The following is a 14,852-nucleotide window of genomic DNA, read 5'->3' as shown; positions in this document are numbered from 1 at the left end:
TCTTCGAGATGCGATGGACCTCATATGTGCTCATGCGGAGATCCCAATGTACACACAAGCAGATTTCTTATTCAATCTCTTCACCCAATTCTAAATTCAAGCTCTGTTTAATATTATAAACATTAGAACAAAGGAATAGTTTCAGAGAGTTCTCATTGCTTCCAACTATGTTTAGATTGAGCCACCTATGTGTCCGTGTCTCCATTTTTGACAGCCTAACCAGCTGTTTCAGGCTTTTAAAAAGTAGGCCTGGGTAACAACGGAAAAAATTGTTTCTAATATCGTTTTGTTTTTAGGGTGCCTCAGCGTTTTGTATTTAAAAATATATCCGAAATTTTCCATAAAAAAAAGTTTGGTATTTATGAAATTTCGTTAATATTTACAAAACGTTTTGTAAAGATGGCGCCCGCGGTTGCTCATGTGCAAAGCATCAACGAATTTTTTTCAATATTTTTTCAATATTTTTTAATTCAATTATTAATTTTTTTTAATAATAAAAAAAATATTTGGCAGAAAATGCTTGCCAAAAAGAGCCACAGGGCAAACAGACTGAGCCTCCCCGCTGCTCCCAGCTCCGTCCCACCCTCCTGAGTCCTGCGGGCTCTCTCTCTCTCTCTCTTTCTCTCTCCACCAAGAGGAGGGAAAGGAGAAGAAAGAAAAGAGGAAGGGAAAGGAGGGAAGGCAGGCACTCACTCTGGCGGGCCCTCAAGCGCTGCCGCCGAGTCGGGCCCGGCTCCTCCAAAGCACACCCACCGCAAAGGTGAGGAAGGAGGGATGGGGCCGCCTTCCCGCTGAGGGTCGCTCGCCCTCTCGCTCGCTTGCTCAGCCAGCGCCTTCCCCGCCCTCTCCTCCTCCTCCTCCTCCTCCTCCTCCTCCTCTTTCAGACTCTGACTGGCTAAGGAGAGGAGAGAGAGGAGAGCCAGCCTAATAATCCTCAGCAGGAGGCACTGCGGGCCCAATCAGGAGAACCCACAGGGCAATCAGCTCCGTGGGTTCTTCTAATTGGCTCCCGGAGCTCCCAGCAAGCATCTAGCTATCTTACGTATTTCCAAAATGGACGGAAATACAAAAATATTTGGCGCATGCTGTTTCGATTTTGAAAATACACTTCCGGGTTTGGAAAAAAGTTTGATATCGTTTCGTATATGGGAAATTAACGGGAAAAAAAAGATATACAAAATTAACGAACGAAACCGCCCAGCCCTATTAAAAAGCATACGTGCACTGGAGCTGTTCACTCTTCCAGAGGGAAGTCACATATTTTCCATAATTGCAGGGATATACAGTCATGTGAAGATGCACTTTTGGGACAGAATCAGGTTTTAAGCACACCTTTTAAACATGTGCTTTTCAGCTGTTAACCTGATTCCACCCGTACTTTCCCCAAATCTCATTTAGCCACCTCCCTCCCTTTTATCCCAGTTTCTTTCATGTTTTTAGGCATTAGAAGGGCCCTAGTTAAGATTAGCAATAGGATTTAGGCCTTTAATTAAAATTTGGTAGTGCTTTTATATGTTCCTAAATCATTTTGTTTTTAAACAGATTATCCACATAAAGTTATTGTCAAATTGTGTCATCTCAATATGTACTATGTTTTATGGTATGCTCTGCGTATTCATGGGGGATACATTCTAAGTGTGTGGAAAACAGTGAACCTTATGTATGGACTATACCTGGGTTGGAAACATAGCATAGAATTGCATTGGAGGACCTAAAGAGGACCACAAACACTTCCAGGGGAAATAGTTTTTGAACCATAGGTAAGTGGAAATTAATATCAAATTCATCAATTAGAGCAGGGTTCCTCAAACTAAGACTTGTGGACTGGGTGTGGCCATCCACCTTAAACTTTAGATTTAGGGTTGTCCTACGTCTGAAACAACTTGAAGGCACACAACAACAATAATAACAGCAGCAGCAGCAATCCTAATTAACTTGACTATTTTGTCGGTCAAAAGCAGGCCCACATTTCCCATTGAAATACTGGTAAGTTTATGTTGGTTAAATTTGTTCTTCATTTTAAACACTGTATTGTCATTTCATGTTTTCCCTCCTTTCTTTTGCCCTACCATATGTTCAGTGTGCATAGGAATTTGTTCACATTTTTTTCAAACCATTGTCTGGCCCCACAACAGTCTGACTGACCATAATCTGGCCCTCTGCTTAAAAAGTTGGAGAGCCCCTGAATTAGAGTATCATACTATACTTCCATTTTATGCTCAGAAAACGTTTGTGGCAATAAGAATAGAATCATTGAGTTGGAAGAGATCTCATGGGCCATCCAGTCCAACCCCCTACCAAGAAGCAAGAAAAAAAAGTCATATAGTCTAACTGCACCTTTGACATATTCAAAGTGGTCAGCCAAAATGCTTTTAATGTTTTTTTATAACTCCTTCACCTTCAATTTTTTTCTACAATATGACCCCTGTATCTTTAGTGAATATGTTTCTAGACTTCATATGGATAATAGTGAACACTACTGGAATGAAATAATTCTGATCCAAGGATACCATAGAGCTCTACTGGGTGATGCCTAGATCACATATTTGGTTAGACATGGATAAACAAAACCACAGTACTGATCCCACAGATGTGGGGGTCATACTATGTATGGAAGTCCTCCCACTTTTGTTTCTTCCAGAACTTCCCAACCAAGGGAAAGGAGATGAATACTAACACCCAAGTTAGTCCCCTTTTCAACAGACTACTTCTGAGGTGCATGATTTTCAGCAATAAAGTGATTCAACGTTGGAGATCAAGCAGCATCAGTGAAATGTTCAGCAGGATGAACATTTCACATTAGCAGCCCCATATACAGCAGGCTCAGCTGAGGGTTCAGTAGTTTGTTATAGGTTTTTTTTAATCAGGAGCAATTTTCAAAACTTTGAGTCGCTTCTGGTGTGAGAGAATTGGCTGCCTGCAAGGACATTGCCCAGGGGAGGCCTGGATGTTTTACCATTCTGTCGGAAGCTGTGTCATGTCCCCGCATGAGAAGCTGAAGCTAACAGATGGGAGTTCACCCCACTCCTCAGATTTGAACTACTGGCATTTTGGTCAACTGTCCTGCCAGCACAAGGGTCTAACCCACAGTGCCACAGGGGACTCCATTTGTAATAGTGAAAAGGGATAAATCATCTAATAGTTGTCTGCAAGAGAATGAGGATGTTGAAATTTCAACAAGGTGAGTGGATCCTTAGGCCTGAATCATGTTTGTTCCTACAAGCTGGAACAAATCTGTGGCATCAGCTGTTGCTTGGTGAACCAACTTATCAGCAGATACTACTGATTAAATGATTCTACTGTAATTGGGAAGAATAACAAGATCAGGCCCCAGTTTTCTTCTTTGAGGTATATTTTGCTGAAACTCCAAGTAGTACTATTTAGCACATCGTCACTGTTAAAATTTTCTAATATATTATTTCTTATCAGTTAACATTAAAAGGAAAGTCCAATCCTACCTCCAATTTGTTATTCTTACCTGGCAAGCAGAGATCGTGTTTGAATGACATGGAAAAAGTGTGAAATTGAGTAGAGTTGAGGCTACGCAGCTGCAACTAGGTGTGTGATCTTTTTGGCTACTCACCAAAATAGGGGAAGCTAAATACCTTGAATGCACCAGATCCTGTTTGTTCTCATAAGCTAAGTAGGCAGATCTGACTAATATTTGAATGGGAGGTTATGAAGATATACTAAGCTCTACTTCAGAGGAAATGGCAAAGTGCCTCTGAGCACTCCTTGCCTAAGAAGGCACTATGAAATCCATGGGGTCTCCATTAAACCAACATGTGACTTGAAGGTGCATGCATGTGTGTCCACACACATAAAGTAGGATATGGTAATGATGGCAAAAATATTATCATGTGATAGACATCCACTGCTTAATTGATAGCTTGATCTTCCCTTTTGCAAATGCTGTGATATCAGAAATTGTTACAGAATAAATCAAAACAATGCCATCTTTGGTGCTAAGAACTCGTTATCTTGTTCTATCCGTGCTGTCATCATATCTTTCAAAAAAGAAAATGGACACACAAGTGCAGTAATTCAATTAGGCTATTGTAACTATAAAAATAACTACAAGGTGTTGTATAGATTTCCTCTTGAATTTTCCTTGCAGGTTGTGTAATAGTTTGGGGTTGTGTTTTGTAATTTTTAATTGTTGTTCTTCATTCTGAAATTTGAAAAGTGCCTTATAAATGTTTCTAAAGAAATAACAGTAATATTTTATTGTACAATATTTTATTCTTTTTTTTAATCATTTCCTGCTTCCCTCACTCCAGTCTGCCCTATATGCACTGATCAATATATTTGAAAATTGCATCCTGATGAGCATGCAATACCCTATACTGTTTCATGTTGATCTGGATGTGTACCCAACCTCTACCACAACTGCAGTGGTTCTCAACCTGTGGGATCCCAGATGGCCTTCAACTCCCATAAATCCGGGTAAACTGAAAGGGATTTATGGGAGTTGTAGGCCAAAACACCTGGGGACTCACAGGTTGAGAACCACTGCACTAGCATTTTAAGAAGGTAAAGGCAGAGAGAAGACAAAAATGCTGCAGTCAAAGACAGATGTACAGTGATGCCTATGATGTGTATTGCCACTAATGCTGTTAGAACCCATATCACACCACAAAGAGCATTTTCAATGCAGCCTCTTACACTGGTCTAGCATTATCATTTTGTATGCGCTCTGTAGACTTATAGGAAGAGACCATAAGGCCCAACCAGTCCAGCCCACTGCCATGAAGGGACACATAATCAAATCACTCCTGTCAGATGTCCATCCAGCCTATGCTTAAAAACCTCCATAGAAGAAAACACCACCACACTTGGAGCCACCATATTACACTGTCAAGCAGCTCTTATCATCTAGAAGTTCTTCTTCATGTTTAAGTGGAATGTCTTTTCCTGCAGTTTGAATCCATTTCTCCATGTCCTAGCAGCAGAAAGCAAGCCTACTCCACCTTCAGTACAGCATCTTTCCAAACATTTAAACATTGCCATTATGTCCCCTGTTATCCTTTTCTTCTCCAGTTTCTAAACACACCCAGCTCCTTAAGCAACTCCTCATAGGGCTTGACAATATCCAAATCGATGACCACAGTAACACAGTGATGACAACGCAAGTGTTTTCAGTGCTTGATGAGAGGTTTTATAGACATGCCACCACTACCTTGGACATATTCTGTTTGCCTCATTATAAAGAAGAGATGGTGTACATAGTGCTAGAAATATCCAATGTATGAAGTCATCTTTATTATCTTGTGGGATATCAGATATGGCAAATGTGTGTCTCTCCACATGTTGCTAGACTGTAGATCTCATATCCACACAACATTAACTGTACCAACCATGGTTACTGGGTGTTGCAGTCTAACAATTCCTGGACGGCTGCAGATTTCCCAGGGCTGTTAAAAAGCATTATGCTGCTCAAAGCTTCACTTAGGGCTTATTTCTAGGCTTATTTCAGGGCAGGTAGGTATAAGATTGCACTCTATCAGTTTCCCCTTCATGTCAATTGTGCCCAAGTGTTAAGCTATTTGATTGCAGTGACCTCATTGCCAGATTTGTGGTGGCAAAGACAAGGATTTCTTTATATTCAAAGGAAGCTGCTGCCCATGAAGTACTGGTTTGCCTCATGGAGCCAGAGAACGTCGAGTTAACATCTGCTAAAATGAGCTCTGAGTCCAGAGCACTGGAATTAACTGACATTTTAATACTGGCATACAGAGCCCAGGCTAGTTTTAACCAGCTAAGTGTCAGTTTGGCTGCTTGTGCAGATTTTTCGGTATAATGGCCATTGCAGCATGTGAACTTTGCTGTCCTTGGTCTCACCCATAAGTGCCTGGGTGTGCACACCTGCATGTTTAAGCTCCCATCGCTTTGCCCTTACACATCCTCGTGCTTTCATGCATACAGTGACTTCTGCATACACATCTGCATTTGTCCTACATAAATATTCCATACCACTGTGGATCCAGTTCCTCTGAGCAGCAAAACATCTCTTTCGTTGCACTGGAACTCTCGCATTCGCCTCTCCCTCCTTCCCAGTTGTGCTGGTTGCCAAATGCAACACAAATGCTGGTGTAAAACAAGAGAAGCCTATCCTGACCTGATTTTTATACCAAAAAAGGCATCTTGGGGGGCTATTTCATGTCCCTGCTTTTCAATAGACAGATCTCAGCTTCCTCCAGGGATCTGACATCCATCTAATCTGCCAGGGTGTGGGCTGCTGAGAGATGTCATTTGTATGCAGGTTTTCCCTACACCATCTCTCTGTGTGTGTGTGTGTCCTTCTCTCCCTGTAGAAACCCAACTGGGTTTGGTTGGGCTGTAGCCCCTGCTATTGGTTCTAGGCCATCATGTGCCAAGCCTGGCCGAAGCTTTGGGATGCTCTGTGCTTGCATTAAATCGATCCACTGCTGCACATTAGAGCTCAACCTGCCAGTGAATCAGACCTTTTCTTTCTTTTTTTTTTTCATTTCTCTGCCTGACTCCCTCCCTCCCTAACACCAGTCTTATTTTAGCTTACCCAGGAGGAGGAGGAGGAGGAGGAGGTGGAGGAAGAGGAGGAGGAAGAATACAGGGCAGGAAAAAATACTAGACATTGCAGCAACCAGGGAACCCTTATGAGTGGATGGTGGACAGCAACTACTTCTCTTGTCTCTTTAATTTTTGGATTTTACAGGATTTCTTTGCTGCATTCAACTCCAAGATGAGGCAAAACTGACACACAGGCATTTTCTCTCTCTCTCTCTCTCCCATTTTTTTCCCTCTCTCTCCTGTTCTCTCTCTCTCTCATAACACACACGCACGCACAGACATATATACACTCATCCACGCAATCACACCAGGGGGAAAAGACAGAAAGAGAGACCACCGGACAGCAAGAGGGGGGAGCATCCTACAGCTTCAGAGGCTTGACGCGAGCCCATATCCCTTCCTCCCTCCAGATCTTGGACAGTGCTGAAGACAGCAGGATGAAGCGCCAGTGAAAACAAACCTTGGGAGGGGGGAATTTTGTTTTGATTTTAGGGTGGTTTTGGTTTTGTATGTGTATGTGTGTGTATGTGTGCATCTGTCCGGGTTAATTTTTTCTGTCTTTTTCCAGTACATTTCTCATTGCTTTTTTTTCTTCTCCTCATCAATGCAGTACTTTATTTCTTGATTTGTGAGATGGGGGAGCATGTACTGATTTCATAAATCTTACAGATTTTTTTAAAAAAAATCCCCCTTTGGGAGTGCAATCATTTATCAAGCTGCCCAGCACACAGGGAGCTTGCATTTCTCCCACCAAATTATATTGCAAATACCTAGACAGAGAGCCTCCTTTTGATGGCGTCTTTTTCCTTTTCCTTTTTATTCCAATTTTCTTCCCTTCTGGCTTTGAGGAGAGAGGCAGGAGTAAGAAATTGGTGCATTCGATTTCTTTAATTGCATTTTTTCCCTCCCTTGGTGGGGAGGAGGTGCTGCTTTTGGTCCATTTACTTGTCACCCCCCCCCCCCCTTCCCTCCAGTGTCAATGCATTTTTAATTTTTTTCTTAAAAAAGGAAATATTTTTAATGGATGGTGCATTGAATCTTTTTCTTTGCAATTAGTTTAAAGGGCAGTTTGGTGCACTGATCTTTTTTCTCCCTGTATCTGCAACCCAGTGGGGTTTTTTTAGGGGGGGGGGTGTCTTTTTTCTTTTTCTTTTTGTGGGGTGTGCCTGCCCCCTCACATTTGCCACCTTAGAGGGTGGGGGGCTTTTTTCATCATTTCCACCCTGCAAAGGGAGGCGAGAGTGACCATGTCCAGGATCTCTGCTGCTTTTTCCGGCCGTGCTCCAGCCTGAGTGCCCCCTCCCTCTGCTGCAAGCTCCCCTCGCAGCATCCTACAGCAGCCGATGGGATGTGATGAGCTCCTTCTTCTTCCTCCTCTTCTTCTTCCTCTTCTTCTTCTCTCCGGCAGCATCCTCAGCAGCATAACCCCCGGCCCTTTGCTCTTTGCAGGATGGCTCGGTTTGGAGATGAGGTGCCAGCCCGCTATGGGGCAGGAGGTCCAGGGGGAGCTGGCTCGGGAGCGGCTGGTGGCGGAGGTGGCCGGGGTGCTGGGGGTGTCCGGCAAGGTGGCCCCCCAGGGGCCCAAAGGATATACAAGCAGTCGATGGCCCAGCGAGCCCGCACCATGGCCCTCTACAACCCCATTCCTGTCCGGCAGAGCTGCCTGACTGTCAACCGCTCCCTCTTCCTCTTCAGTGAGGACAACGTGGTGAGGAAATACGCCAAAAAGATCACCGAATGGCCATATCCTTTTTGAGGGGAGTATGTGTGAGTGTTTGTGAATGTGTGTGTGGGATGTGGGGGGGGGGGGGGGTACCAACACTTAGGCCGCAGTGGTAGCAACTTAAACTTGAGAAAGGGCAATGCCAAAGCCTGTGTCCTACTTTGGTTCCTGCATGCCTTGCCCAATCTGCTCCTGCATGATGCCCCAGTCACCTGCATGAGGACCCCACCCCGGGCATTGTAGCTGATTGTCTCTGTGCTGTTTGTTGACTTGCCACATCTGTTTCATTCCTGCATATGCTCACCACCTAACCATCTTATCTCTGCCTGGACACCTTTTGCTTCCAACCAGGTTTATCAAACCATGAATCAAACACATGGATGCAGCAACACCTGGCACTACCCAGCTCTGTGATTACATCCCTGCTTTGAACCATGGAGTTTAATATCTCATTGAGGTCCTCCCTACATCCCCCTTACTACATGTGTTGCAGCTAGTCTTACCAGACTTGAATGTGCTTATTGCTTCTCTCTACATTCATGATTTCCCTATGCAGAGGTTAGCAGTGCCTCACTAACCCAAGTATCTTCTGCTCTGTATGTGCTTCCCCCCCCCCCCCAATCCTCTGCTCTACCTGCTAAGGACCTGTCTCTCAAGCCAATTGTCTTTTATCAATGCAAAGGGTGGAGGGAGAAGCAGGGAAGAGGCAATGGCAGTACAGATAGCATCGGTTTTCATTTCCTGTAGCTCAGGGTTTTGGAGACAGTCTTTGTTAGCTGGGCTCTCATTTCCCCTTCTCCAGACACAGGGGCTTCATGTTCTTTCTGGAGACTCAGCAAGCAATTAGCTTCATTCCCAGAGGTGAAATATAGAGAAAGCTTCCCCCTTACCACCCCAGCACTATTTCTAGCTAGGTGCACTGTGAGGCCTTTTTAACCGGGATTTTCCAAGCACTGTTGGCTCAATGACCAACTTATCCTAGTATCTAGAAGGAGGCACATGATGAAGCAGGAGAAACCTAATGGAGGCCCTGGGAGCTGAGTGTCACCCTTAATGAAGGGAGAAATCAAGAAGAGGGGAAAGAAGAGGCTAATTTTGAAATATATCCCACAGTATAAGAATATTTTATCCTCCTCTCTAACTTTCTCTGTCTCTCAAACACATAGAGCGATATCTGGCATAAGGAGATGGTGTCCCTCTACACCCATAGGCCCTGTAATCCTAGATCAGATGAGTCTGAGAACTTGGGAGTCCTGATGTGTCCAGAAATCATAGACAGTATTTGAGAGCAGCCTGATGGGAATGATATTGTGTATATATGGATGAATGGAATGTGTGAGTTGAGTTGTCCTGCTGAGATTTACATGTGTGGAGGTGGGGGGTTTTCTCAGAGCTGCTGGTAGAAAAACAAATCCAAGGTTCACCCTGTGTCTGCGTCCATCAATTCAACTTGGTATGTAACCCTTTTGCTTTCCATTATAATTGTTTGTAACTTATGTCATAAAAGGAAATCATAAAATGTTTGGATATGTTACCTTTTGGGTTTATGTAGATTCTAAAATATGCCTCCTTTGTAAGTTTAAATGTCTGCCGAGATTCAGAATAGGATTTGGAAACAAGATGTCTTCTCCTTCCTGGTGGAAGTAATTGCTGTTTTGAAATGTGCTGAAATCTTCATCCTCAAGTGCAGAGCTTTGAAAAAAAATGTGGGGCTTGGACTGCAGTGACACATTGTATTCTGGAATAGGAAAGTTAAGCGTGTGTATGGGAAATCTTTCTAAAATGAATTGTGTTGTGCAAAGCTAGTGTTGAAGAAAAATAGACTTCTGTGTTTGTGTTGACAGTTTAAGGGAGGAAATGCACATTTTGTTTATAAGAGTGTGAAGCTAGACCAATATACAAGTCATTCATATTCCACTGCTGGTTCCCTCGCTGTCATACAAAAGAGACTTGCAAATGCTTTTTGAAAAAATTGCAAATGGTAAAGCTTGCTCTTCACCCTTGGAAAGATGGATTACTGAGCATGTGCATTGCAGATCTTTGATGCTAATAAAAGTGGGGACAGGAGAGAGAGAAAAAGTAGAGTGGATGGGTGGAGACAAATGTGTTATATAGGGATGGTGGAAGGGTCTTCTAAATTCCTTTACATGCACTTCAGCTGCTTATAGATTTTGAGAATTTGCTGAGGAACCAAGCCAATGCCAATGGACTTTGTTTCTGGTGGATCTGCAATGGGGAGAATAATGGATTCAAATGTGGGGATTGTTCATGATGAGAGCCAGTTGGATCCTGTGGATACATTGTGATGCCAAAATGACAGCTCAGTCATAGCCTTTCTCTTGATTAAGCTATCATATTTTATACTCTATTTTCTATCTGAAAAATGGGAATAATAACAAGCACTTTCATAGGGTGCGATTGTTGTGTGGACAAATTAGTCAAGAACTGTCATGCCATTCACACAATACACCAAGACAATAAACAGTGGCTGCAATCTTTCAGCCATGGGGCAAGCCAGAACTCTGCAAGCTTTCTTGCCACAGCACCATAGCCTTCACTGTGGCTTCGTACCCAGTCTTCACATACCAGACTGTTATCCGATCATAGCCATTGTTAATGGAAATTGCAGTCACTGTCTATACATTTGATAGCTCAGCATTCCCGAAATCCTTTCTCTTTGTCATTTCCATTCCCCTTAAGAGTGCAGCCATGCTTTCCCAGAATTCCACCATGCTCTAGTATTGAGGCCATCATTATGGGCCCAAACCATTCCCACACAATACTAAGTCAAAAAGGGTGTGAAGAAGCCCATTGAAGCATCACACTTGGTATGTGGAGCAAGCCAGTTCTGTCTCTTGGCCCACCAATGTACCTTTTCTCAAAGTAACCCTTCAGCATCACTAGGTGTTGACAGATTTTCAGCAGAACCTGGGCTGTGCAGTGCTAAATGACTTCCATTAATTATTGGGCCAAAGTAAATGGTCTCCAAACTGGAACACAAAGTGAGAGGAGCTTTCCATTTCTCTTTCCAGAAGCAAGGATCATCAGAGATATGTTTGCTCCCTCATTCAGAGTAGCAGCATTTCTGCCATTGCAGTGTTGCAGTGGGGGAAAACATGACCACTTGTATACTGCCTGGCGCCTTCTGGTGCTAAGCAATATCCTGAATTCTCATCTTCCGGAAAGCAGATCCAAGATTGCAAAGTAGCACCCATCATATTTTGACAGTCGGATATCCCACCCTTAATTCCTTTCTCCAAAATTGGGTCTTGGGTTTGGGAATAGAGAACTGCTTGCAATATAAGACAATGTATCATTTGATTTGTGTGCTCCAAACCTCAGTTTTCAAAAGAATTCTCAAATTGGCATACACAAAATAAAATATATGCACAATAAAGCATTCTAAATATATTTAAATGGGATACAGCAAAGCCGCTTGAAACCCTACAAAAAACCCCTGCAGCAATCAATCATAAAATGCCCTTCTGAGAAAGATTTTCAAAAGCCATTCAGAAGGGGAAATGGGGGCTTAAGACATCTCCCCAGGCCCTTCTTATGCTCCTTGATTATTGTCTCTGGAGTGGTTTATATGTGTGTGCATGGGTTGTGTGAGTGGAGCACATGGGATGGGGGTCGGGGAGAGAGGAAGAGAGAAAGGTGGAGCACTAAGCATACCTAATTTGTGTCCTCATCTAATCTTGAATAGTAGAATCATAGAGTTGGAAGGGGCTTCATGGTCCATTGTGTCCAGTTCTCTGCTGAAGGTTGAATCTCCAGCTAAAGCATTCCTGACAGGTAACTGTCTGACCTCTTTTTGAAGATGTCCAGAGAAGGATACCCACCACCTCTTTAGGCAATGATTCCATTGCCAAACCACTCTTACTGTGAGGAAGTTCCTTCTAATATTCAGCTGAAATCTATTCTCATGTAACTTCAAACCTGGTCCTACACTCTTTGGCGGCCTACAGCAGAACTGATCCCTCCTCCCTGTGGCACACCTTGAGGCATTTAAATAGTGGAAATGTGCCACTCCCCAGTGTTTGCTTCATCAGGTTCTTTCAACTTTTCACGATTTGTTTTGTTCTCCAGACCACTTATCATCCTTGTTGCTATTCTCTGAACCTGCTCCAATTTGTCTAGATTCTTCTTAAAATGAGGCACCAAACACTGAATGCCTAATTCCAGATGAGACCTGACAAGTTCTACTATATTCTTAACTTGGAAAAACTATAGCCCCTTCTACACTGCCTTATAATCCAGATTATGAGAGCAGATAATCCACATTATCTGCTTTGAACTGGATTATATGAATCTACACTGCCATATAATCCAGTCCAAAGCAGATAATCTGGATTTTATATGGTAGTTTCTAGGACCTCATCACACTAGAGAATGAATCCAATTAAAATCCAGTTTCTGCCTCCTGCAGAATTCTGGGGTTTGTAGTTTAGGGAGGAGCCTTTAACAGCCTATAATAGGGAGGCAGAAACTGGATTTAAATTGGATTCATTCTCTAGTGTGATGAAGTAGTATGTTTCTTTTAATACAAGTTAAAACAATATTTGCCTTTTTTGCTGCAGGATCATACTGCATCAGATTCAATTTACGATCACAATAACCACAAAGTCCTTTTTGCATGTAGTACTGCTGAGCCATGTATCCCCCATCCTATGCCTGCGCATTTGGTTTTTGTGACCTAAAGGGAAAAGCTGACATTTTGTCTCCGTTGAATTTAATTTTATTAGCTTCTGTCCAATTTTTCCAGTTTATCTGTATCCTTTGGAATGTTTCCTTTTTCTCCCAATATGTTAACCACCCTTCCAATTTCGAGTAACAGGGTGGAACCTGATTTTTTTTTGGGGGGGGGGGGGGGACAGGGTTGGCTTTAATGGTGGCAAAATGCCTCAGTGATGTAGGAGTGTTGATGGGGAAGTAGGTGATCAGGTACATTAAAGATGAATAAAGACAGAACTAGAAATCATGATTTCGCCCTAAACTTCCACCAATGGCTTCAGGCTAATTCTATTGTCATGGTGTTTTTATGCTTTATGTTTGAACCACCATGTTTTAATGTTGTGTGATTTAATGTAAGAATCTTTTCTTAAGGCAGACAAACAGAAGGCTAGTAATGTTGGAGTGATGTGTTAGAGCAGTGTTTCTCAACCTTCTTAATGCTGCGATCCCTTAATATAGTTCTTCATGTTGTGGTGACCCCCAACCATAACGTTGTTTTCATTGCAACTTCATAACTGTGATTTTGCTACTGTTATGAATTGTAATGAAAATATCTGAGATGAAGGATGCATTTTCATTCAATGGACCAAATTTGGCACAAATACCCGATAAACCCAAATTTGAATACTGGTGGGATTGGGTTGGGGGGGGATTGATTTTGTCATTTGGGAGTTGTAGTTGCTGAGATTTATATTTAACCTACAATCAAAGAGCATTCTGAACTCCACCAATGATAGAATTGAACCAAACTTAGCACACAGGATACCCATGACAAACAGAAAATACTGGAAGGGTTTGGTAGGCATTGATCTTGAGTTTGAGAGTTGTAGTTCACCTATCTCCAGAGAGCACAGTGGACTCAAACAATGATGGATCTGCTCCAAACTTGGCATGAATACTCAATATGCCCAAATAAATGCCACAGGTGGAGTTTGGGAGGAGATAGACCTTAACTCTGAAACCCACCAACGATACAATTGGGCCAAAACTTCCCACACAGAAATCCCATGACCAAGAGAAAATACTGTGTTTTCTGATGGTGTTTGGTGACCCCTCTGACACCCCCTCGCAACCCCCACCCCCCAGGTGTCTCGACCCCCAAGTTGACAAACGCTGTGTTAGAGTTTGAGTAGTACCTGAAGGTCAATTATGTTTATGGTTAGGCAAGATTGATATCAGAGTGTTAACAGATGACATTGTGTTTCGAATTGCTACACATTTTCTATGAGATACGTATACCAGGGTGGGGAACCTTTGGCCCTTCCGCTATTTTGGACTACAGCTCCCATAGTTCTTTCCCCTTGGTCATTCTGGGAGGAATTTGTTCTTAAACCGTTTAGGCACATGAAAGTTTTCCTGGCCCTGATGTTCTATGATTTAGGGTTCTTTCAATTTACCCAAATTTAGAAAACACACATGTGAATTCCCAAGTGTAAGTGCAGTTGGGTGGAAAAGAATATTTGTTTTCGCCATGTGTCATAAACTCCTTGCTCAAATCATTAGAAGCCAAAGCAAACTAGAGCAAACCTGAGGCTTCTGGTAGCTTCCCTCTTTCCAGCAAGCCAGAGGTTGCTACATTTCTAGGGACATGCTAGCTTGAATGGATAGTGCATCCCCTCAGCAATCATTGGTGCAAAAATGCATGCCCCAGTCATTTTGCAACATGAGTTAGGTGGCCTGGAGAAAAGCCACAATGAGCCAAAATAATGTAGAGCCCTGTCAAGTTTTCTTTTTGACCTCCTCTGGGGAAGGTGGAGGAGTTCTCTCCTGTGGTAATCATTGGCAGGTGGAGGGGGATGCTTTGGATGTTCCTGAGAGAGAATGTGTGAATGGGGGAAGTGTGAAT

At 42.9% G+C, this 14,852-nt stretch overlaps 1 protein-coding gene across 8 annotated transcripts in view; it reads left to right on the top strand.

The window, feature by feature from the left end:
• CACNA1A (calcium voltage-gated channel subunit alpha1 A) overlaps positions 1-14,852 on the top strand; it is a 340,921-nt gene that overhangs the window by 78,956 nt on the left and 247,113 nt on the right. For all 8 annotated transcript variants that reach the window (XM_067463748.1, XM_067463751.1, XM_067463749.1 and 5 more), the window contains exon 3: positions 7,999-8,292. In XM_067463748.1, coding sequence (XP_067319849.1) covers positions 7,999-8,292 — 294 coding nt within the window. The remainder of the gene's footprint in view (positions 1-7,998; positions 8,293-14,852) is intronic.

Source organism: Anolis sagrei, chromosome 2 (assembly GCF_037176765.1).
Source record: "Anolis sagrei isolate rAnoSag1 chromosome 2, rAnoSag1.mat, whole genome shotgun sequence".
Lineage (NCBI taxonomy): Eukaryota > Metazoa > Chordata > Lepidosauria > Squamata > Dactyloidae > Anolis > Anolis sagrei.
Note: the sequence above shows the minus strand (reverse complement) of the source record. Positions and strands in the feature narration are given on the sequence as shown.